Source organism: Mirounga leonina, unplaced genomic scaffold (assembly GCF_011800145.1).
Source record: "Mirounga leonina isolate KUSES-001 unplaced genomic scaffold, KU_Mleo_1.0 Mir_101529, whole genome shotgun sequence".
NCBI classification, from domain to species: Eukaryota; Metazoa; Chordata; class Mammalia; order Carnivora; family Phocidae; genus Mirounga; species Mirounga leonina.
The window spans coordinates 46346-72382 of NW_023270143.1; the positions used below are offsets into that span (position 1 = coordinate 46346).

Genomic DNA, 26037 nt, shown 5'->3' on the forward strand with positions numbered 1-26037 from the left:
AATGGCATACACTGAGGAAAGGATTGGAAGGAGGGCAAGTATCGAGTGGACGAAGAGATAGAAAACCCTAGAAAAATCTGGCGGACGAAAGGAATCACAATCATTTTAATGACGCAGAGGAAGTTACTTTCGTGTGTGTGATTATTTCTAGAGCCATTTTGCAGAGATGCAGAACGCCACGTCAAACTCTGGCCCCAAATCAAAGGTCCTAGGTTTCTAAATTCCAGGCTCCTTTAGGGCAACCCTAGCCCCGGTGGCCACATCACGGTTCGCCACAGGGACAAACGCCGGGAAGAGGGGAAGGGGCAGATTTAAGAAGTGCGTAGTTGTTGAGGGGAGGGCAGAGAAGGGGGAAAACGACACCGAGGCTCTCCCAATTTTATTTGAACACATCCTGCTCGGAGCCTGCGTTTGATTTTTGTTTTGTTTTTTGGTCTTCAGAGCCACTGGTACTTTTCCCATTGGATAAAACGCTGGAAGGGTGAGGGAGAGGGGCTTCTTCCCCTCAGCTTTCCTTGCGGCCAATCGCCCTGCAGTGTCCCTCTCGTCGCTGGGGGAGTCAGCCCGATGATTGGCGGGCCCGAGAGGAGCCAATCGGAAAGCGATGAGGTGTGGTGTTGGCAAGCAGATTGCGTGAGAGCGGGCAGAGGTCGAGGGAGTGCGAGCGTCTCGGCGGAGGCTGGCAGCCAATGGAGAGGCAGAACGGGCCCTTTGCGTCAGGGAGGGGGCGGGTCCTGGACGCTTGGCGCGGAGGGAGTAGGGCAGGCGCTGTGGGAGGGAACGCCAGAGCGAGGCTGTGAGGAGAGCTGCTCGCGTGAGGTGCTGCGGCTGAGCTTCAGGTGTGAGAGGCAGCGGCGGCCTGGCTGAGAGCGAAGGGGCGAGTGCGAGCCCCTGACCTGTGAGCGCGGTCACCATGGACCGCCAGGATGAGGGGCCTCCGGCCAAGGCCCGCCGCCTGAGTAGCTCAGAGCCGTCTCAGCACGACCAGCTGCCGCCGCCGCCTCCGCCGCCGCTCCTGCGACTGCCCCTACCTCCACCCGAGCAGCGCCCGAGGCTCCGGGAGGAAACCGAGGCGGCACAGGTGCTGGCTGACATGAGGGGGGTGGGCCTGGGCCCCGCTCTGCCCCCACCGCCGCCCTATGTCATTCTGGAGGAGGGAGGGATCCGTGCGTACTTCACCCTGGGTGCTGGGAGTCCCGGCTGGGAGCCTGCGATGGAGTCAGGGTATGGGGGGGCGCCCCCTCCCACGGAGAGCCTAGAAACCTTCTCTCCTTCGGAGGCTTCTGGGGGAAGTCTGGAAATTGACTTTCAGGTTATAGAGCCCAGCAGTTTTGCCGGAGAGAAGGCCCTAGAAACCTGTAGCGCAGGGGAGTGGGGGTACCAGAGGTTAGCCGGTCCGAGGGGGAAGGAAGAGGCTATCATCATAGTGGAAGATGACGACGAGGATGAAAAGGAGAGTGTGAGGAAGAGGAGGAGGAGGAGGAAGAGGAAGCAGAGGAAGATGAAGAAGGAAAGCAAGGAGAGGAATGCCGAGAAGATAGAGTGCATCCTGCAGGCACTGGAAAACATTCAACTGGACCTGGAAGCGGTGAACATCAAGGCAGGCAAGGCCTTCCTCCGTCTGAAGCGCAAGTTCATCCAGATGCGAAGACCCTTCCTGGAGCGCAGAGACCTCATCATCCAGCATATCCCAGGCTTCTGGGTCAAAGCAGTATCCTTGTCATCTATATTCATGGGCTAGGAGCCCATGACAAAATGGGGGGGGGGGGGGGAGGGGGGGGGGGGGGACCCTTATTGGAAAAATGACTAGGTTTGGTGGAGGAGGAATGGAAGGAGAGGGGCAAAACATCAGAGAAGCTGGACTAGATAGAGATAGTGAAGGGGGATAGGGGCACACAGCATAAAACCTGGGCCACAGATGGGGAAGAGGGGAGAGGAGGAACATAATATAAAAAAAATGGATCACAGGCAGTGAAATGGGGAGGGTAACAGAAGGGCAAGCAGAAAAATTAGACCAGAGATGGTGAAAGGAGGAGGGGAGAGACACACAGAAGATGAACTGACTCAGATATGGTGAAGAGGGAGGGGAAGGTCACATAGCAGAGAAATTGCCCAGAAAGGGTGCCTAAGTCACACCTGGCTCTGCAAGGTTAGGTCTTAGGTACTAGGGAGACCCCAGTCCTGGCTGGAGAGATGGGGGGTAGAAAGGGGCTCCAGCCCCTAAAGGGTCAGGCAAAGGAGTACCTAGAAGTGGAGATCAAGGAGTTAAATGGAGGAAATAAGAGAGTAAGAAGAATCTCATTCACTATTGGTGAAAAGCTTATCTCTGGGGCACGTACATACATACATGCAACATGTTAGGAACACGGGCTTAACTTCCTGGGGGAATTACATGGATATAGACCATTGGCACTCTCCTACAAAGTATCACATGATCACAGGCTGTCAGCACTCAGGCACACACAGTATTTTGTGGCCACAGGTCCTCAGCCTGCAGACACACAGCATCACTTGGACACAAACCCTCAGACCCAGATACACAATATCATGTGGACCCAGACCTATAACACCCAAATAACATCATGTGACTCCAGGCCCTCAGCAACCAGATATAACATCACTAGGGCATGGGCCTTTAGCCCCCAGACACACAATGTCTTCTGAATACAAACTCTCAGCACCCAGGGACACAACATCACAGAGACGTAGACCCTTAGCACCCAGACACACAGCAAATATGAACCAAGGCAAGGCAACCTAATACAGAGGTTTGACATCACATAAACACAGGCTCACCACATAGTATCATGGGAAGAAAAGTCCACTTGCTCCACACACATCACATCAACACAGAGGGAATTCTGTTCCAGCCTCTCTTTTGCTCTGCCCTGCCTGGCCTTCCCTCCCTCCTTCTCTCATTGAACAGTCACTCCTTGACCTAAACTGCTCCCTCCATCAGTTCCTCAACCACCCCAAAATTTCAATCTTGATCAACCGACGTGATGAAGACATTTTCCGCTACTTGACCAATCTGCAGGTCAGGCCAAAGATACATTTTTACTAGGATTGGGCAAAGGATCTGGCCCTTGGAGGTGAGGGGGGTGGGGTGGGAGGGGCCTTGGTGTGGTGGGTATTCCAACGTTACCTATACCCTGAGCAGGTACAGGATCTCAGACATATCTCCATGGGCTACAAGATGAAGCTGTACTTCCAGACAAACCCCTACTTCACAAACATGGTGATTGTCAAGGAGTTCCAGCGCAACCGCTCTGGTAAGAGGCAGTCCTAGGGAAAATCCACACCCCCACCCCATCTGTCCTTGTCCACTGCCCTCTCCATAGCCTCCTTTCCCCCCAGGCCGGCTGGTGTCTCACTCCACTCCAATCCGCTGGCACCGGGGCCAGGAACCCCAGGCCCGCAGGCACAGGAACCAGGACACCAACCACAGCTTCTTCAGCTGGTTCTCAAACCATAGCCTCCCAGAGGCTGACAGGATTGCTGAGGTGGGGCCCCTGCTGGCATTGCCAGAGAAAGCCTTGCTAGGCTTGCCTCTGGATGCTTGGGGAATTGGGAGTAGGCTCTGGGGCTTGTACTCATAACTCTGTTCCCCTTCCCCCCACCCACCCTCTCTTTCAACAGATTATCAAAAACGACCTGTGGGTTAACCCTCTGCGCTACTACATGATGGGAGAAGGGGGCTACAGGGCAAACAAAAAGAAGCAAGAAAAGGAGGAAAGGTGATGGGGGTTTGGTGGCTGAGAGGTGGTTTGTTAGGGATGGGACAAAGATTAGGCTAATGTCACACAGGATTTATAGAGCCAAAGGGACCTTTGAGAGAATCCAGTCCAATATGGTTTTTTTTTTTAATTTTATTTTTTTATTTTTTTTAAAGATTTATTTTTTTTTATTTGAGAGAGAGAGAATGAGAGAGAGAGAACACCTGAGAGGGGATAGGGTCAGAGGACGAAGCAGACTCCCTGCCGAGCAGGAAGCCCGATGCGGGACTCGATCCAGGGACTCCAGGATCATGACCTGAGCTGAAGGCAGTCGCTTAACCAACTGAGCCACCCAGGCGCCCTGGTTTTTTTTTTTTTTAAAGAATTTTTTATTTATTCATTTGAGACAGATAGAGAGAGAGAGTAGGAGCAGTGGGGAGAGGCAGGGGGAGAGGGAGAAGCAGACTCCCCGCTGAGCAGGGAGCCTGATGCAGGGCTTGATCCCAGGACCTGGAGATCATGACCTGAGCTGAAGGCAGACGCTTAACGACTGAGCCACCCAGGCGCCCCCAGTCCAATATGTTTTACAAGTGGGGAATGATGCCCATAAATGGGGTGTGATTGGCCTGAGGTCATGTAGTCAGGAGCAGAAATGGGACTTTCCCCACCCTAACCTCATCCCTGGGATCCCTTGTAGCCTGCTGGCTCCCCAGTTACTACCTTTCAGTGTCTGCCTTGCCTTCCACCAACCCTACACTCAACCTCAGCCTTCTCCACAGTAAAAACAGGGACAAGTGTGAGGTGGTGATCCTGGAAGACTCTGATGACTATCATGTAATGGAAGACATTATCAGCGAGACCTCAGACAGCGATGGTATCACCGACAATGAGACCATTCATGACGTCAAGATCTCTGACTTCATGGAGACCACCGACTGCTTTGAGACCACTGACAATGAGATAACTGACATTAGTGAGAGCCTCTGTGACAGTGAGAGCCCTGACCACAATGAGAGCCCTGACAATGAGACCACCGACAACAATGAGAGCCCCGATGACAACGAGACCACTGATAATAATGAGAGCTCTGATGACAACGAGACCACCGACAACAATGAGAGTGCCGATGACAACAACGAAAATCCTGACGACAACAATGAGAACCCTGATGAAAACAGCGAGAACCCTGAGGACAACACTGATGACAATGAAGAGAACCCTGATGACAATGAAGAGAATACTGATGATGAGAACCCTGATGGCGACGAGAACCCTGATGGTGATGATGAGAACCCCAAAGGTGGCAACCATGGCAGCAATGGCAACAACCAGGACAGCAGCGACAGTGACAATGAAGGAGACAATGAGGGCAGTGATGATGAAGATAATGACGGCAATGAAGGCGACAACGAAGGCAGTGATGATGATGGCAATGAAGGTGACAATGAAGGCAGCGATGATGATGACAGAGACATCGAAGATTACAAGAATGACATTGATGACCCTGACAAGGATCAGGATAACAGCAACAACCAGGATGACTATGAGGATGAGGTAGAGAACATCTCTGAAGAAGAATCATCAGTGGAGGAGGAAGAAGAGGGCAGTGAGGAAGGTGAGCCTAGAGCCCCTTTTGTCTTCCCTCCTTTTCTCAGAAAAGCTGGCCAGGGTCAAGGCATCAAGGCATGAATACAGTCTGCTCTTGTGGAGAAAAGAAGCATTTTGTGCGACTTTTTAAACAAAGCAAGGCCAGGGAACCTTTAACTTACAAATGTAGCAGAACCAAAGAAATAGATTCCATTTCTAGGTGGTGGGTAGATAGGTTGTAACAGAGCAAAAGACACAGGAAGAGTGAAGAGATAGGAGAAGGTGGGTAGAAAACTGAGAAGGACAGGCTCACACACAGAAAGAGGGGGGAAGTGACAAACATAATTCAGCATACTCTGTACGCAGGCAAGGGTTTCAGGGAACTCTCAGGCTTGTTTGTCTTTTGGGAGGATCCTTCACTAGTCCTGAAAACTGCTTCTCACAAAAACGTCCAGTAGTCAGTTATGTTGGGGACATACTGCATACATTAATATTCTCAGGTAGAGTCACATGTACATGCACCTTAAAGGCTCTGAAAAGTCCTGCTGTAAGAAACCCATTTAAACATTGTGGAACCCAGCATTTCCCAAACTTCTTGACCACAGAAGCTATTGTTTACTCTTCACCAAAGCATGCATTTTAGAAAATGCTGAGGAAGGTTTGCATGTGGGGGTTTGAGGGAGAAGGCAGTATTTAAGATGACTTCCAGGTTTGGTCTGGCCTGGATGACTGGCAAACAGAGGTGCCATTTCTTAGGATGGGGAATGACATGGTGGCAGGATTGATGAGATGCAGGGAGGAACATCGGGTTGGAAAGGCTTGTCGGACATAAGATACAGGTAGCCCAGGCAGGTGATTGGTTATATGTCTGGGAAGTCAGAAGATGTAAGTAAAGGGGGTAACAAGCCAGAGCAGAATCCTAGCCCTGGATTCTGGGACCAGTTAGCATTAATGAAGTGTTTACTATGTGCCAGGCACTATTCTAAATGATTTACTTATTTTATTAATTCATTTGATCCTTACAGCAACTCTTAAGAGGTAGGTGCTATTATGGATGAGGAAACTGAGGCTCTTGAGAGGGTAGAATTAGGAAGAGAACTGAGTCATGGAACGTTCTCAGAAGGCGGGGATTGTCAGCAGTATCCAGTGCTGCTGAAAGGTCAGGTAAAATGAGGACTGGGATGTGTCCATTGGATTTAGGGCTATGACCTTGGCAAGAGTAGTTTCAATATATTAGTGGGGGCAGAGCCAGACCCACAGTGAAATAGGAGGGAATGAGCAAGGGGCAAGGCAGTAGAGTCAAACCTTAGCTAGGAAGGTATTGGTAGAGGGTGGGCAAGGGAGATGTTTGAGCCTGGCTGTGGGCAGGCAGACCTTGGAGAGGCGGGCCCCTGGGGGAGGTAGAAGGGGCTGGAAGACCAACCACTCCTGGGGGTTTTGGCCATGGGGTCTCTGGCAAATTTCCATTGAGGGCAGGGGCAAGGAAGAAGGCATTGAATGAGTGAGTAAATTCAATGTAGACATATATTCAGTTAGAGTAGGGAAACAAGGAGTTGCCACCGGATGGCATCTTCTTTCAGAGAAGGGGAGGAAGCGCTATCTGCCCAGCCCTAGGGTAGGAGTGGGGGTGGGGAATTGGGCTAAAGAAGACAGACTGGGCCTGTTTGGATCAGACTGTGGAGAAAGAGTGGGGGAGCTGCCTTGGAATGAACAGAACGTTTATTCAGCTGAGGTCAGAGCTCAGGAAGACACACACAGTAACACATTACACGGGGAGAAAAAGCGACTTTCAGAGATGTATCAATTTTGATAGGCCAGAGACAGGGAGCCCACCCTGCTTTCCTGCTTCCCTTCCACTCCTCCCTCACTCCAGGCTTGCTTGAGTGTACACACATACACACACACACGACAGACACACACACACACACACACCAAGCAGAGGTGCTTAGCAAGTGTTCCAGGCCCCCAAAACCCTGGCTATGGGCTCTGTTCCCTGTTAAGAGTGCTATCTATCCTCTAGCTTCCAGAACTGTGAGAAGATAAATTTCTGTTGTTTAAACAAACAACAAAAAAAGAATGACATCTACCTGTTCATCTAATCACCCTCCGGTTTTCCCCTCCTTGCCTCTCTCCCTCCTTGCAGACAGTGAACAAGAAGGGGAGGAGAGCGATAATGAGGATGGAAGCGATAATGAGGAAGGAAGCGACGAGGAAGGGATTGAAGAAGACTCAGAAGGAGGAGAAGACTCTGAAGATTCCGACATGGAGGAGGTGCTTCAGGTCCAAAATGCTTGGGCCAACCCGGGGAAGAGGGGCAAAACTGGATAAACATTTTACCCTTGCAGGGGATGCCTCTCTGTATCCCCCTCCCCCTGCCCCATTTGCCCTCCCCCTCAGCTAGGGCCGCGCGGCCCCACATTGCACTTCTGGGGGGTGACCGACTTCGTACACGGGTTAAAAGTTTATTTTTATGGTTTAGTAATTGCAGAGTTCTTATTTTGGGGGGAGGGAAAGGGGGATTCCCCCTTCCTTTTGGCCCTCCTCCCCTGCAGGCTTCTGTGTGCTGCTAAACGTATTTATTGTGATGCCTTGGTCAGGGCCCCTCTATCCCCCTCCTCGTGCTGTGTGGAGTGGACACCCTTGATCCCGAAGCGGGGAGGGCCGCTGTGGCCTTGGGGGGCTCTGCTGCCACCCTGTTCTCCCAAGCCTCTCTTTCCCTCCATCCCTCGCGCCCCGCCCCACGCTGTGCCCGCTAGCCCGCCTTGGTGTCTATGCAAGGCCGCTTGTCATTGCGGTGTTCCTACCCCCCCTCCCCCAGAAGCCCCTCCTTGTTCCTTGTGAACCTTGGTAATCCTAATAAAATTCTGAGCAAATTCAAAGTGCTGCTTCTAGTCTTTTGTCCCGCTTGGCGAGCCATCCCCAGGAGCCACTCTCTCTTCCACAGACCCTCAAATCGCTGTCTCCTCTATGCATTGGTCTGCAAGATGGTGGTGTGTGTGGGGGGTGGGGATGTTTGGCTTTCTCGGGGAGAGCTCTGCAGGCCGCAGAGGTGTTGCGTCAGACCAATGCGGACCATCCTGGCCAATGGCAGGGCGAGGCTGAGAAAGCCCCACCCCCTACCAGCGGCAGCAATGGACCCCGGCAGGTAGCAAACAGCTTCCCACGCCATCCCCTCTTGCGCAGGCGCACAGAAACGCCCTGCGCCCTAGAATATCCATTTGTTCAGTGATTCATCTTTTTATTTATCGTGCGTCAAACCTTTCCTAAGGCCTAGTGTGAGCTGGGCACGGGGAGCCATTGGAATCCATTTTTCTCATTTGCATGTAGTTTTTAAAAAATGATAATCTGTCAAGACATTACATCCTAATAATGCAGGAATGCTCTCCCGTTTTAGAGGGTGCAGGATTCCTGGAACTGGGCCTAGAAGAGAAGGCAAGAAAAGATGGCTCGAGCCAAAGAGTGCATAGAGAGAAGGGGAAAGCAGAGGGAAATTACTAGGTAGCTGTGTGATGGGGTGGGGGAGGGGTCGGGAGTTGGGTGTCTGAAAGGCAGAGCTTGGAAAGGCTTACTTGTTTTAGATTTTGGATAGATTAACTTTATTTCGGCGGACATCAGAAATACCTCCAGATTCTTTGTGGCTCATAATGATAACTTATACAAATATACAGGTTGGTCTTCTGCAATATACCTCCAGAATTTTCCATCCAACGCCCATGTTTTAATGGAAAGCGTCAGATACAGTCAGATTTCCGTTTCGGAGAATGCCCTCTGCTGGATGCCAGGAGAATGGATTGGAGGGAGGGAGAGCAGTGAGGCAATTGACGCTATCCTCAGGTGAGAATGGTGTAATGGGCGGATATGGGAGGTTTTTTAAGTACATTTTTTATTTTAAAAGTTTAAGATTTATAGAATTATTGCGAAGATAATACAGAGAGTACCCATATACCCCACAGCGAGTTTCCTCCATTGTTAACATCTTGCATTAGCATGGTACATTTGTCACAATTAATGAACCAATATCAATACTATTAACTAAAGTCCATACTTTATTCAGATTGCCTTACTTTTTAAGGTAATTTTTCTGTTACAGGATGCCATCCAGAATAGCATATTACATTTAGTTGTCATGTCCTCACAGGCTCCTCTTGGCTGTGACTGACTGTTTCTCAGACTTTCCTGGTTTTTGATAACCTAGAGTCATCAACATTTGAGCAATAATGGTCAGGTATTTTGTAGAATGTCCCTCAATTGGGATTTGTCTGATGTGCTTTCTCATGATTAGATTAGGGTTATGGGTTTGAGGAAGGAAGATCACAGAAGGAAAATGCCATCCTCATCATATCAAGGGTACATACTATCAATATGTCTTATCACTGTTGATGTTAACTCTGCTCACCTGGCTGAGGTAGTAGTGTATGTCAGGCTTCTCCACAGTAAAGTTATTCCGCCTCCCTGCCCCAGCCCCCTTTCCATACCATACTCTTTGGAAGGAAGCCACTAAGTGTAGCCCATGCTTAGGGAGTGGGGAGTTCAGCTCCATCTCCTTGAGGGGGAAGTATCTACATAAATTAATTGGAATTCTCCTGCACAAGAAACCTGTCTGTTCTGTGAGAGCTTTTTACATGCTGGAATCAATGGGCTTTAGATATGGGAAAAGAGGGGACTGAGAGGAGTCGAGGATGACTGCCAGGTTCTTGTGGGACCTTTGGCAAGGCCCCTTCCCTCCCTGGGCCAACTCTGAAATAGTTGGAACACCAGATCTTTGACCTACTCCATGATTCTGATAAATGTTTTCGGCGGGGGGAGCATGAAGGCTTTGATTCCTCTGGTTCTGACCTGGGACTGCACTGTCAGAGGTGGGTAGAGGAGACTCTAGCCTGGCCAGAGCTGAGAGTTCAGGATCCTGAGTCAAAGGCATCTTGTGGGGAGGGAAGAGATACCTACATGCACAATCAGGAGCTAGTCCCAATGACCAGCGGGTGAAGTAGAGGGGAAAACAGCAGGGGCAAAGGGCCTGGAGTGGGCCAGGGGAAGAGGTCAGCCTAGCGAAAGGATCCCAGCCAGTCTGAAAGAAAGACAGCTTGGGTATCCTTCCTTCAGTGTGCTCTGCCTCACAATGTGATTCCATCACCCTCGCTAGAGGGCCTGAGTTTTCCCATCTGCAAACTTAGGTTAATCTTCCTGGGGGATCAGCCCTGGAGAAGCAACCTGCCTAGGATCCCAAGATGGAGATGAGCCTTGAAGCAGACCTCTGAAGCCTGGCCCTCATCATGTCTTCCCTGATTCTTCTCTGCTCCCCTAATCAAATCCCCAGCCCCTCATCCTGGCATTTGAGGCTCCTTTTCACTCACCTTGTCAGAGAAGGCATCTGGCTTCAGGGACACTGTTAGGAGCCAATTTTGGGATTCTAATATATTTGGCTAGGGTGCTCATGTTTTGGATTGAGGCATGGGAGGAGAAGGTGTTCTTTGCCTAGAGTGACATCTTTTTCCTGTGTCTTCACTCCTCAGTGTGTGGTGTGGTTTCAGGTCCTGCCCAGTCTGGGCCTCCAAAACCGAGGGCTGTTCTTGAAGGTCTTTAAGGTCACAACCAAGTACAAAATATAGTCTTTGCTGAAGACCAAAGAAGACAGCCCCCCCCCTTTGCTGGGGCCCTAAACAGAAACCAGAAGGAGAACCAGGTGGAGGATGAGGAATCAAGGGCCTGCTGTGCCCCAGGGTCTGTTCCCATGCTGAAGCTACTTGTCTTTGCATCCTTCACAGCTTACCCCACTCCTCTGCAGCAGAGGGCCCTGCACATGGGGATGAGGTTCTCAGGGACCAGGTTCTCCTGGGACCAAACTTTCAAAGTTCCACACACTTCTGTGAACAAAAGCAGATTGTCAGGGACAAAACCAGATTCAGGAATATCCCTCCTTCTCAGGTGACCAAGAGTGCCAGCACTGGCTTCCTTGGTTGAGGAGGAATCCTATTCATTCAGGAAAATTTATTGAACACCAATGTGTGTCTTATACTAAACTGGGTGATAAGGATACAATAAAGAAACATGATAAACCAGGTCTGTCTTCCTTCCCAGAGTTTGACAATTTGTGCCATAAACCTGTTTGGTGATCTGGTGAAGCCTATGGACCCTTCCTCAGAAAACAATATTTTTTAAATATATAAAATAAAGTACCTAGAGTTACAAAAGAAACTGATTATATTGAAATATAGTTATTAAAATATGGAAAAAGCAGATATGTGCTATGGTAGTATATGTGTTCCTCACTAATCCCTTAAATCATAAGATCTAGTGGAGGGTCTAATGACTATCATATTAAAATAGAGATGAGATTACATGATATTTCAACAGATCTACAACATCTATAATGTGATACGAAAATCTCTGTGATTTCTATTGGTGACAGAACCACAGATACTACTACTCTGTTACATTCTTTACTGAAAAAATGCTAAATTTCAATTAAAGATGTATACTTTTTCCCATCCAAATGCAGGGGCCCCTCCAAACCCTGTCCCCAGACCAGACTGGAGGTCCATCGACCCAATTAAGAACCCCTGATAATAGAAATGTCCTTCCCGTCTCTCCTTCCTTCTTAAATAGCTTTCCTTTGGAGGACAGAACTTGGGTTTTATTCAGGGTCTTATTGCTGTGTGACCTCAAGCCAATCAGTTTGCTTCTCTGGGCCATAGTTTCCTCAGTCTGAAACAATGAGAAAGGCAAGAAATTAAAAGGGGAGACCTAGACTATATATGCTCCAGGCAATTAGTTTGTGTACTCTCAATCCTCACAAAGGCATTGTTAGGAAGGATTTTTAAAAATTATCTTCCCATTTCACAGATGGTTAAACTAAGGCTCCTAGCGAGGTTGTCACTTGACCAATGTCTTAGCGGCAGGGGCTGGTGGGTGACTGGCTACACTCCCATAACCACCTCATCCTCCATGGGTGAAATTAGGAACTACGCTCATTTTGAGCGAAAGAAACCTGGCTCAGAAATCCCTGCAGGTGGGAGGTAGAGTCATGTCTCTTAGAGCGTGGGCTTACGCAAGGTGGCTTACGGAGAGTAAGACGTCAAGAAAGCCGGGCATTTACGATTGTTCAGTGACTCCCGCCCAGCCTACTTTGGGCTTCGCGTCTGCGTGTTGCCAACTAATTACCGAAGGCCTGTCAAACGGCCTGGTAAATGTCAACGACAAGTCCTCCTCTCCTGGCCAATCTTATGGAAGGGTGGGCTTGGCTCATAAACCAATCAAAGACCCCCAGGGGGGCGGAGTTTTCTTCGGCCTGGATCCCGGCCTGGGGGGGGGTAAAACTAAAGTGTTTCCATCTCCAGCCAATCCCAGGAAAGGCAGGAGGGCACTCCTCCAATGGGAGCCCAAGAGCGGTCAGTAGCTGCGGAGGCCTGCTAACCCGCTAGCTCTCCAGCCGGCTGGAGGGACGCGTCCAGTGCGTTCACTACGTCCAGCCGCCGGCCCCCCTCGAATCTGCTCGCGCTCGGCAGCGGCGGCGCGGAGGGCAGGAGGTGTCTGGTGAGACGCTGTAAAGACGGGGGTGGGGGGTGTGAGGGAAAGAGGCCGGGCTGGAGCGCATGAGGGGTGGGGCCTGGGCGAGCTTTTACCTGGGCGGCCTCTTAACCCTAGGTCAGCGGGTTGCGGAGGATCGTGCGGGTAGCAAAGGGAGGGCGAGTGCCCCTGCAGCCGCAGGCAACAACCAGGTGAGTACCCTGCGGAGCCCATCACCCATGCCCACCCTTGTGTTTTGGGAAACGGTTCTGTGCAGGTCTGCAGCTCACGTGATCGTCTACGTGCCTGTAAATCTCCATCTCTCTGCCGCTCTTCTCCCTCTCCTTCTCCATCTTTCTGTGTGTCTCGATATTTCTGCCTGTCTCCTTCTCTGAGACATACTAGACAGCCCAGACCCAGAAGGCTGAACCCTGACGCTACCACTTAAAACTAGCCATGAGACCTTGAGCCATCTACATCACCTATGCCTCAGTTTCTTCATCTGTCAAATGGGAGTCTAATAATTTCCATCTGAGACAATACATGTACATCACTTTGCCCAGTGCCTGGCCCCTAGAAAATTTTCAATAAATGATGACTGTCGTGACTGAAAAAAAAATACATGATCTCTCTTGGTCTTTGGCTTTGTTTTCTCCCTGCCTGTCTCTGACCCTACCCCCATTGATTCTTCTTTCTGAATGCTTCTTTTTCTGTTACTTTTTTCATCTTTCTGTCTCTTTCCCATCTCTCTAAGCAGGTTAGACGTGCATTGTTTATAGCAATGAGTCTGGCCTGAGAGCATCTGTGAGCTTAGCGTGGGGCTCTGGACTGTTCTGTGGGTAAAAAACAAAAACAAACAAACAAACAAACAAAATGGAGCCTGGCTTTGGCTGAGGAAAGAACCCTATTTGTTCCCCACCCTACTGTGTTAAACAGGCAGAGACCTCCAGGGTGGGGGGCAACTTAGATGAAACAGTGAACCAGGCCCTTTATCCTTTATTATGCTGGTTACTGCAAGAAGACCAGGATTCTCCTAGTTACATCTCCACACAGCCCTCTTTTCTGTCCCCATCCTGAAATCCTTTAACCAGGCCTTCTGGAACTCACTGTCAGTCACCAGCAAAATCTCCATTCTCACCTTGGCTTTTGAATAGTTCCTTCGTTTTCTTGCCATGCCTTAGTGGTTCTCATACCTCTTGGACCCAACGCTCCATTTTATAATTTCTATTTTGAAACGTCCCTTTCACTATCCTGAAATGAAGTGTATAGATAATAGAATCTGTCCCCACACATAATTCCTCCCAAACCAATGTAATGTAATGTCCTAATTGTAATATAAGGGAGAAGTAAAGGAAGAGTAATTTCTAATAAAACAATATGTATTTCAATATGTAAAGGCTGGGATATAATTTCACTAGAAGACATAATGAATGGTCTTGCACGTAATGATCCTTGTATCTGGGAATGTGACACTTACATGTGTGTTGATTGCTGACTCAGAAACCACGGGTAGGGTGATGTGATTTTCCGAGTCATGAATAATTCTTCATAAAGTTTTAAACAAAACCAAGTGCAATCCTCCCTCAATTTATATGGTTAATTTGAATTTCTGGGAAGTCAGTACATACTAAAATCCATGATCTGGCCCTCTTAACCTCTCTGACCTTCTCTCCTACCATTCTCCCCACTTGTTCCCTCTATTCTACCCACACTGCCCTCCTTTACGCTACTTGAACATATTAGGCACACTCCCACCTCAGGGGTTTGTATTGGGCCATCCCCTGGACCTGGAAGGAGTTTCCCCCCAATATATACAAGGCTCATGTCCTCACTTCCTTCAGGCCTCTACCCAGATGTCACTTTCTCAGTGAGGCCTACCCTGACCATCCTGTTTAAAATCGCAGCTCTCCCCTAGCATATACCCCAATTTTTTCCATAGTGCTCCTCACCCTCTTCTATGGTATATAATCTACACCTTTATTGTGTTTGTTATTGTTTGACTCTCCTGCTGGATTGTAAGCTCCAGAAGGGCAGAGATTTTTGTCTTTTTTGTACCTTGATGTATCCCTATTACCTAAAACAGTGCTTAGGATAGAATAGGCTCTTTCAATAAATGTTTGTTGAATGAATGAATGAAGAAATGAGTGAATGAAACGAACGGGTTTTTCACTTACATTGTTGTCTGGTGGGATGTTCTAAAGTTGTATGGAATGCAGTACAATTCTTTGCTGTGTGGAGCTGTCTTGTGCACTGCAGGATGCTGATCACCTCTGGTCCATGGCCACTAAATGTCACTAGTGATCTCCAATTATTGTGATAATCAAAAATGCCCCAAAACATCCCTTGACTGTCTACCCCCCTGCTGAGAACCACTGCTTGAATAGAAATTGGCTTTCTCCTGAGCACGCTGCTCCCCAGGAGCCCCCTCAAACCCTTCTTGCCAGGAGGCCAAGACATGAAGGTAGGTGTCCTCACTCTAATTGACCTTCCCAGACACTTTCTCTCTCTCCTCCTCAAACCACCTTTTTTTTTTAGAATTAAAAAAAGTTTTATTTTAAAATAATTTCAGATTTAAAACCCTCTAGAAATAGTACAAAGAATTCTCATATATCCTTCACTCAGATTCCTTAAGTATTAATAAATTATGCAACTACAGTTCAATTATCAAAATTAGGGAGTTAACATTGGTAAAATACTATTAATGAAAGTACAGAACTTATTCAGATTTTATCAGTTTTTCCACTAATATAAATTTTCTCTTCTGGGATCTAATTCAGGATCCCATATTGTATTTAGTGGTCATATCTCCTTAGACTCTTCCAATCTGGGACAGTTCTTTAGTCTTTCATGACTTTGATACTTTTGAAGAGTCCTGGCCAGCTATTTTATAGAATTTGGGTTTGTCTGATGTTTCCTTGTGATTATAGTTACATTATGTAATTTTGGCAAGAAGACCACAGAAGAGATGTGTCTTCAGTGCTTTACATCAGAAGGCACATGATGTCAGTTGGTCCAATACTGGTTTTGTTCACTTTGACTATTTGTTTAAGGTGGTGTCTGCCAGGTTTCTCCAGTATAGTTACTCTTTTTTCCTTTGTAATTAGTAAGTGATTTGTGGGGAGATACTTTAAGATTATGTACATATCAACCACCTTGTTTTTGGGGGGTTTTTTTGTTTTGTTTTTTTTTAGAGAGGGAGTTGGGGAGGGGCAGAGAGAGGGAGAGAGAACTCTAAGCAGGCTCCATGCCCAGAGTGGAGCCCAACACAGGGCTCGATCTCACAACCCTGAGATCATGACCTGAGCTGAAATCAAGCGTCAGACGCTCAACCGACTGAGCCACCTAGGCGCCCCACAACCACCTTGCTTTAAATTTCAAACCATCAGACTAGACCATTACCCACCCATCTGTGTTATAGTCAGGTATAGACGTATACACATACCTGCCCCCGTCATACTTCTTTCCTAGAATTTAGCTACTAGCTCACTGTCACTCTTTAACACTACCCCAGTCCCACTTCTTGGTGATTTTAATATCCTCATAGATGATCTTTCCAATGTTCTTGTCTCTCAGTTCTGTGATCTGCTTTCCTATAATGCTCTTGCCTTACAACCCCACCTCAACCACCCTCTCCAACAGTCTTACCCTTCTTCTTATCAGTACCTATGACTGCACCACCTCCATACTCTGTTTCAGGCATCCTGCCATCCAGCCAGTGCTTCTTATCCTTCTAGTCTACTCCCTCTAGCTCCCCAACTCCCAACAATCCCTCAACACCACCAAGACTGAACGTTTTCACTACCCTTTACTTCCTCCGTGTTCCCATGTCCTTCCTTTAATCATCTTAGATTCCATGGTCCATCATGATAATCATTCCTTTGCATACATCCTCACTTCCTTGGCCCTCTACACTTGAGCATGTTTATAGGGCAAAACCCTAGCCCTGGTTAAATTCAACTCTGCCCACCCCACTGCACTTCCCTAGGCCATTCACTCTCCTACGTTCCTAGCTGAACTGTTTTGTATCTTCTCTCTCCTCAAATCTCCTGATACCACTCCTTCCATCCTATGCTCAAGCTGCCTACTTGACTGAAGGATCAAAACCATCAGAAGATGGGCGCCTGGGTGGCTCAGTTGGTTAAGCGACTGCCTTCGGCTCGGGTCGTGATCCTGGAGTCCTGGGATGGAGTGCCGCATCGGGCTCCCTGCTCGGCGGGGAGTCGGCTTCTCCCTCTGACTCTCCCCCTCTCATGCTCTCTCTCTCTCAAATAAATAAATAAATCTTTAAAAAAAAAAAAAAACCAGAAGAAGAAAACCTGCATAGATTCCCATCACCACACACCTAACCACCAAACAGCATCTGTATCCGCATACTCTGCCTTCTTCTCTGTTATTATGGATAAACTGGCCCTGCTGTCATCGAAATCCAGTCCCTCTACTTTGGAACTAGACCCCATCCTCTTTTGCCTACTTGAAGACATTGCTTCAGCAATTTCCCCCTCTCTACAAGATCATTCCCATTAGCACACAGACATTCTGTTATTGTTCCCATCTTTTTGTTACAGCTTTATTGAGGTATATTTAACATCATAAAATTCAGCCTTTTAAAGGGTACTATTCAGTGTTTTTTTGTATATTCACAGAGTTGTGCAACCATCACTGCAATCAATTTTAGAACATTTTTATCCCCACCAAGAAAAGAAGCTTCATACTCATTAGCAGTCCCTCCCCACACCTCCCCTCCCCTCAGTCATAGGTAACCACTATTCTACTTTCTGTCTCTATCTATTGATTTCTCTAGTCTAGACATTGTATATAAACAAGATCGTATAATACATTGGTCTTTATGACTGACTTCTTTCATTTAGCATAATGGTTTTGAGGTTCATCCATGTTGTTGATGTAGCGTTCCTTTTTACTGCCAAATAATATTCCATTATATGGTTATGCAGCATTTTGTGTATCCTATCCATTTGTCAGTTGATGGACATTTCAGTTGTTTTCACATTTGATATTATGAATAATACTGCTCTGAACATTTGTGCACAAGTTTTTGCGTGGATGTGTGTTTTCTTTTCCCATTGGTAGACACCTAGGAAGTGAGAATTGCTTGGCCCTGTGGAAAATCCATGTTTAACTTTTTGAGGAACTGTTCACAGAAGTGGCTGTACCATTTTAAATTCCCATCAGCAATGTATGAGGGTTTCAATTTCTCCATATCCTCCCCAACACTTTTTACTGCCTGTCTTTTTATTATAGACATCCTAGTGAGTATGAAGGGGTACCTCATTGTGGTTTTGATTTGCATTTCCCTAATAACTAATAATGTTGAGCATCTTTTCATTTGTGGCTATTTGTGTATCTTCTTTGGAGAAATGTCTATTCAAATCCTTAGCCCTTTTAAAATTAGATTGTCTTATTGTTGAGTTGTAAGTGTCCTTTATATGTTTGGGACACAAGTCTCTTGTCAGATATATGAGTTGCATATATTTTCTCCCATTCTGTGGGTTGTCTTTTTACTTTCTTGATGATGTCCTTTGATGCACCAAAGTTTTTAATTTGAGGAAAGTCCAATTTATCGATTTTTTTTTCTCACTCGAGCATTTTGCATCATAGCCAAGAAAACATTCCCCAACCCAAGGTCTCAAAGCTTTCTTCCTGCTTTTTCTTCTAGGAATTGTATGGATTTTAGCTCTTACCTTTAGGTCAGTGATCCATTGATCCATTTTGAGTTCATTTTTGGGTATGGTGTGAGGCAAGCATCCAAATTTCATTCTTCTGCCTGTGGATGGCTAGTTGTTCCAGTACCTTTTGTTGAAAAGAGTATTTTTACCCCTTTGAATTGTCTTGGCAACCCTTGTCAAAGGTCAACTGACCATAAATCCTAAATGTAGAGGTTAATTTTCTGGATTCTCAATTCTGCCTCATTGATCTGTAGGTCTGTCACTATGCCAGACCACACTGTCTTGATTACTATAGCTATGTCGTAAGTTTTGACATCAGGAAATGGGAGTTCTCCAACTTTGTTTTTCTTTTGCAAGACTGTTTGGACTATTCTAAGTCCCTTGCATTTCCATATGAATTTTAGGATCAGCTTGTCAATTTCTGCAGAAAAACAGCTGGGACTTTTATAGGGATTATATTGGATCTATATATCCATTTAGGAAGTATTGCCTTTAACAATATTAAGACTTCCAATCCATGAACATGAGATGTCTTTCCATTTAGATCTTCTTTAATTCTTTTTCTTTTAAAAGATTTCATTTATTTGATAGAGACAGATAGTGACAGAGATAGCAAGAGAGAGCACAAGCAGGGGGAGAGGCAAAGGGAGAGGGAGAAGCAGGCTCCCTGTGGAGCAGGGAACCCGACGTGAGGCTCGATCCCAGGACCCTGAGATCATGACCTGAGCCGAAGGCAGACGCTTAACGACTGAGCCACCCAGGCGCCCCTGATCTTCTTTAATTCTTTCAGAAGTGTTTTGTAGTTTTCAGTGTACGAGTCTTATACTTCTTTTGTTAAATTTATTCCTAGGTATTTTATTCTTTTTGCTACTATTATAAATGGAATTATTTTCCTAATTTCACTTCCAGAGTGTTCATTGCTAGTGCATAGAAATACGTTTTTATTTCTTGATCTTCTATCCTGTCACATTGCTGAGCTTACTAGCTCAAATAGGTTTTTAGTGGATTCCTTAGAGTTTTCTATATATAAGATTATGTTATCTGCAGATGTAGTTTTACTTTTCTTTTTCTAATCTGGATGCCTTTTCTTTCTTTTTCTTAACTAATTGCCCTGACTAGATCTTCTAGTACAGTGTTGCCTAGAAGTGATGAGAGCAGACATTCTTGTCTTGTTCCTGATCTTAAGGGGAAGGTATTGAGTCTTTCTCCATTAACTGTGATGTTAGCTGTTGGTTTTATATAGGTACCCTTTATCAAGTTGAGGAAGTTCTCTCTTACTCCTAGTTCTCTGAGTCTTTTTGCCATGAATGGATGTTGGATTTTGTCAAATGCTTTTCTGCACCTATTGAGATGATCATCTGGCATTTGTACTTTATTCTATTAATATAGTATATTACATTGATTAATTTTCAGATGATAAACCAACTTTGCATTCCTGAAATAAATCCTTCTTGGTCATGTTATATAATACTTTCTATACGTTGCTGGACTTGGTTTGCTAGTATTTTGTTGAGAATTTTTACATCTATATTCATAACAGTATATTGGTCTACAGTTTTCTTGTGATGTCTTTGTCTGGTTTTGGTATCAGGGTAGTACTGGCTGCATAGAATGAGCTGGGAAGTGTTTCCTCCTCTATTTTTGGAAGTGTTTGTGAAGGATTAATATATGCTTTTTGTATGTCATCTGTCTTTTCTGTTCCTTTGTTTTTCAGTTCCTCTCTTCTTTTGTGTTAAGTAGATATTTTCTACTTTAACTTTTTAATTTCCTTGTTAACTATATATATTTTTAGTTAGATTTTTAATGGTTGCCCTGGGAATTCCAATTAACATCTTCACTGGAAACAATCTACTTCAAATTAATTCTAATTTCAATAGTAACTTTGTTCCAGTATGCCTCTGTTCCCCTTTCCTTCTTTGTAGTGTTATTATTATACGAATTACTTCTTACATTATAAGCCCATGAACACAGTTTTATTATTATTGCTTTATACAGTTGTCTTTTAAAACAGATAGGAGAATAAGAGGTACAAATAAAAATACTTTTTTTCATAATACCTATTTCAAGTTACCACTTAGTGTCCTTTAATTTAAGCCTGAAAGTAGTGTTTCTTGTAGGATAAGTCTTCTGGCAACAAATTCTTTCCGTTTTTGTTTATCTTAACTTCTCTTTCATATTTGAAGAACCAGTTTAGCTAGATACAGAATTCTGAGTTGACAGTCTTTTTCTGTAAATATTTTGAAGATGCCATCACACTATCTTCCAGCCTCCATGGTTTCTGATGAGAAGTCAGCTGTTAACCTTATTGAAGGTCCCATATATGTGATAAGTCATTTTTCTCTTGCTGCAGTCAAGATTTTCTTTTTGTCTTTGCTTTCACCAGTTGCACTATGATGTGTCTAGGTGTGGATCTCTTTGAGCTTATTCTACTTGCATTTACTTCTTAAGTGTACAGATTAATATTTTTCATCACCTTTGCAATATTTTGGCCCCTTCTCTTCCTCTTGCCCTTTTGGTACTCCCATTACACATATGTTGGTACTTTTGGTGGTGTCCTATAGGTTTGTGAAGCTCCATTTCTTTTTCTTGGTTCTTTTTTCTTTCTGCTCTTCAGAATGTATAATTTCTATTGCCCTATCATCAACTTTACCCTTTCTCTCTTCTGCCAGCTCAAATCTGTTGTTGAGCCCCACTAAGTGAATTTATCATTTCAGTTATTATACTTTTTAACTCCAGATTTAATAATGCTTTTTATGATTTCTATGTCTTCATTGATATTCTTTATTTGGTGAGACATTGTTCTCAAACTTTTCCTTAATTCTATAGATATACTTTCTTTTATTTCTTTGAAAATATTTATAGTAATAATTTAGTCTTTGTTTATTAAGTTCCAAACATGGACTCCCTCAGGGACAAGGTTTTTTGGCTGCTTTTTTTTGTACATGTAACATACTTTGCTATTTCTTTGCATATCTCATAATTTTTTGTCAAAAACTGGGCATTATTTTAAAGTTTTTATTTGTTTATGTAATCTCTACACCCAACATGGGGCTTGAATTCATGACCCCAAGATCAAGAGTCGCATGCTCTTCTGACTGAGCCAGCCAGGCGCCCCCAAAAGTGGGCATTTTAGATACTCTGTTCTAACAACTCTGGTATCAACCTCTTCTATCCTCAAGGTTTGTTTTTCTGGGATATGTATGTGTATGTGTGGTATTTGTGTGTATGTGTGGTTGTTGTATGTGTGTGTATATGTAGTTGTTGTTGTTTTTCTCATTGCTGTTTATTTGTTTGGTGACTTTTCTCAACTAATTCTGTGGATTCTATATTCCTTGTACTATGTGGCCCCTGAGTTCTCTGCTAGCTTATTTTTAAAAAACTTCTTGTTTTTATTTTTAAACCTGGATTCCTAGGAGATCACACCTGTGTAGGTATATGTTGGTGGTCAGCCAGTGATTGGTTGGATTTCCTTAAATGCCTTGTCCATATGTCTTCCACCCTTTGCCAAGGGGATCGGTGTGAGAAGGCGTGTCTTCAAACTTTAGCCAGTTTACAAGGCAGGCTTAGCTTTCACATTCTGCTTACGGTCAGCCAGAAGTGAGTGACTTGGGGCCTCTCCTTTTCCACCTCTTTTTTGTGCATGTGCATAGCCTTGACTATGTGCGCAGCCCTTTAGATACCTGGGAATATATCAGGGCTTTTCAGAGTTTCCTATGGTTGTCTCATTCTCTAGGATTTCCTTTTAAATTCCTGGCCAAAGCAGTCAGGCCTCTCTGTTGTCTGCAATTTCGTCAGCCTTTGCCTACTATACTACTGAGCTAGAGAGGGAAAGAGGATGGGAGTTAGCTACAAGTTAAAATGTCACAGAACCCATTGTCTCACCGAGATTCAGTAGTTTCTCTTAGACAGATGATTTTCACTTCATTCTGTGTCTTTGGTTAATTGCAAGTTTTGAAATGGTTGATTGTAGTTGGTTTGCCCATATTTTCATTGTTTTAAAGGGAAAGCCAGTTCACCAAAGCCCTTATTCTGTCATCCCATTTATCTCCTATGGCTCCCATCTTTAAAGAACATTTAAAACCCGATTTATCACACATCCCCATGTAACTGTGACTTTCTTTATTCCCCTAACAGCAAAACTCTCCAAAAGAGCTGTCATTCCTCACTTTCTCCTACTCTTCTATTCTCTGTTTGTTCATACAAAATATATTAGATATGCAATAAAAAATTATATACATGAGTTATCAAGAATTAATGTAATGAAAACTGAAGAAGTCACAACTCCACCCAAGAGCAACATTAATGATAACATCTATCCCTATGTCCTTTTCTATCCTATTACCCGCCATCCCCCCTGCCAGAAATTACCATTCTCTTAAGTCTTATGTTTAACATTCTCTTGCTCTTTTTGATACATTTTTTGCATATTTGTGGAAATGTTTAACCAATACATTATTTATTTGGCTTGGTCTTGAGCTTTGTGAAAAATAGCCTCATACTGTATGTGGTCTTCTGTGACTTACTTTTTTTCACTCATTATTATGTTTCAAAGATTCACCTGGGTTCTTGCATGTAACTGTAGCTTGTTCATTCTCAGTGCTGTATAATAGTTCATTGCATGACCATAAAACACAGTATGCATCCATTTATCTGTTGATTGTTTCCAGCTTTTTGCTGTTAGGAACAGTGCTACTATGAATATTCTTGTGCGTTTCCCCTAGTACACATATACACTCATCTTTCTAAGGTATGTTCTGAGGAATAGAATTGCTAGTTAATAGGATGTGTAAACATTCAGCTTGACAGTATTATGCCAAAATGTAGGTTGCCAATTTACATACCTTTCAACAATTTATGAGATCCCATTGATCCACACCTTAATCAGTACTTGATATTGTCCCACTTTTTAATTTTTATCATTATAGTGAGTGTAAAATGGTATCTCATTGTGGACTTAATTAGCAATTTTCCAACCACTAATGTGGTTGAGCATTTTTTTCATGTTTATTGGCCATTCATGTTTCTTCTTCTGTGAAATGACTGTTAATATCTTTTGCCCATTTTTAAAATTGGGATTTTTCTCACTTTTATTGGTTTGTAGGAGTTATTTAATTATTTGGATACTCATCATTTGCCAATTATGTGGCTTCTTTTTTCCTTTATGGTGTCTTTGCGTGAGCAGGAATTCCTGATTTTCGGTGAGTCGAACCATTCAATCTTTTCTGTATAGCCAGCACAGTTTTTTGTGTTGTTTTTCCTAACCTACGATCATAAAGACATTCTTTATTTTCTTGGAATATAAGTTTAAAAGTTTTATTTTTCCTATTTAAGTCCTTAATCCAAATGGAATTGATTTTTGTGTGGCATAAAGGTATGAGGGAGGGAGCCAGTTTCATTATTTTCCACACGGATAGCCTCGGGATCTGAAGCACCACCTCTGTCATACACCAAAGTTCCATTTCTGTATTGGTCCATTGCTGGGATCTCTGCTATTGGCCGGTATTTTGTCCCTGAGCCAGTATCACATGGCTTTAATTACTTTACTACCTGACTACCTTAATTACTTTGGTTTCATAAAGAATCTTGACATTTGGTACAGCAACATCTTCCCATCTTACTCTTCTTCAGGAATATGATATATTCCTGGCCCTTTCTTATTTCAAACACATTTCAGAATCGTCTTGTCATGTCCTACAGGAATATTGGAATTGCAATGCATCTATAGATCAGTTTGAAGAGAATCGATATATTGATGATGCTGAGTCTTCCTAGCTACGAACATGATATACCCTTTCATTTTAAATAAATTCTTGAATGTCTCTTGGTACGGTTTACTAATTTCCTGCATAGGGTCTTGCATATCTTGTGTTAGACTTATTCCTTGGTATTTATGGTTTTCCTGCTATTATAAGGGAGATCTTGTCATTTAACATGTTTTATCTCATTTGCAGGTGTAGAGAAATGAAGTTGACTTTTGTGTCAATATTCCAGCCATTCACCTTGTTAAACTTTTATTTTTTTAAGCAAACTTTTTATTTTAGACTAATTTTACAGTTACGGAAAAGTAAGTAAAGAGATAGTACAGAGTGTTCCTGTGTACTCCTCACTGTGATATATTTGTTAAAACTAAGAAAGCCATATTGGTATATTATTATTAAGCAAACTTCAGATTTTATATGGATTTATCAGTTTTCCCACTAATGTCTTTTTTTCTGTTCTAGGATCCAGTTCAAAATACCACATTGCGTTTAGTTGTCATCTCTATTGCCCTCTGCTCTATGACAGTTTCTTAGTCTTTCCATGCTTTTCATGCCCTTAACAGTTTTGAGGCATACTGTAGACTGTCCCTCAGTTTGGATTTGTCTGAAGTTTGCCTCATAATTAGACTGGGGTTGTTTTTGGAAAGAATACCATAGAGTTGAAGTGCCCTTTTCATCACATTATATCAGAGGTATGTGATATCCCCATGACATCATTGATGTTGACCTTAATCACTGGTTAAGGTAGTGTTTGCCAAGTGTCTCCATGGTAAAGTTGTTATTTTTCCCTTTTTATTTTCTGTTCTTTAGAAGAATCCAGCCAACCCTCAAGGAGAGGGAGGGGATTTAAGCTCCACCTCTGGAAGGGGGTGTATTTGCATGTAGTATTTGGAATTCTTCTGTAAAAACTACTAATTTCTTCTTATTTGTTTATTTACCTGTCTCTTTACTTATTTATTCAGTTGCCTGTTTGTATCAGTATGCACTTGTGTGTATTTATTTAATAATTTTAATTATAAATCCAATACTTTGTCATTTGTCTTGTTGCTCAAATTGTTCCAGCTTTGGCCACTGGGAGCTCTTTCAAGTTGGCTCCTGTGTCCCTTTTCAAATGCCTCCATCTTTTGTTTTTTTAGCACTGCCTTATCTACTCATATTGTTATTTTCCTGCTCCATCCCTAGAATTGGCCATTTCTCAAGGAGCCCTTGTTCCTTCTAGGTTGTCTGTATATTCTTTTTTTTTTCTTTCTTTTTTTAATTTAAATTCAATTAGCCAAGGTATAGTACATCATTACTATCTGTATATTCTTTTGTGTTTTCTATGTTGACAACAATATCAGCTATAAATAATGACAACTTGGTTTTTCCCTTTCCAATCTTTATGCCTTTCATTTATTCTTCTTGTGTTACTGAGATGGACAGGCCCTCCCGGACAGTGTTCAAGAGAAAAGACAGTAGTGGGCATCCTTGTCTTGTTGGGTATTTATTTTAAAGGAAACACCACTAAGTTTTTTCCCTATTTAGAATGATATTTGCTGTAGATTCCTCCAGGTGTTACCAGATTAAAGCAAGTGCCAACCTGTCACTATGCTAAGAAGTTTTTATTATTGTTTTTAAATCACAAAAGGGTGTTGAATTTTTTTTTGTCAAATACCTTTTCTGTTTATTAGGATCATTATGGGTTGTTTTTTTTTCTCAGTAATGTGATAATGTGGTAAATGATGTGTATGGATTTTCCTCATGGTAGACTACCTTTGCATTTCTGGTATAAACACTACTTGGTCATGA

General features: G+C 44.1%; 1 protein-coding gene across 1 annotated transcript; it reads left to right on the plus strand.

Moving 5' to 3' along the window:
- Positions 1–757: 757 nt before the first annotated feature.
- Positions 758–8182, plus strand: TSPYL2 (TSPY like 2). Its single transcript, XM_034985749.1, has 7 exons — positions 758–1711; positions 2960–3037; positions 3161–3272; positions 3358–3503; positions 3640–3737; positions 4496–5331; positions 7447–8182. The coding sequence occupies exons 1-7, from the start codon at positions 914–916 to the stop codon at positions 7629–7631; spliced, it is 2253 nt and encodes a 750-aa protein (XP_034841640.1). The 5' UTR covers positions 758–913; the 3' UTR covers positions 7632–8182.
- Positions 8183–26037: the final 17855 nt, after the last annotated feature.

Excerpts from the sequence above, each read along its gene's own strand:
- TSPYL2 (XM_034985749.1), top strand. The coding sequence starts at position 914 with ATGGACCGCCAGGATGAGGGGCCTCCGGCCAAGGCCCGCCGCCTGAGT. Across the intron at positions 3,038-3,160 it reads GCTACTTGACCAATCTGCAG|GTACAGGATCTCAGACATAT; the intron begins GTCAGGCCAAAG and ends TACCCTGAGCAG. Across the intron at positions 5,332-7,446 it reads AGAAGAGGGCAGTGAGGAAG|ACAGTGAACAAGAAGGGGAG; the intron begins GTGAGCCTAGAG and ends CCCTCCTTGCAG.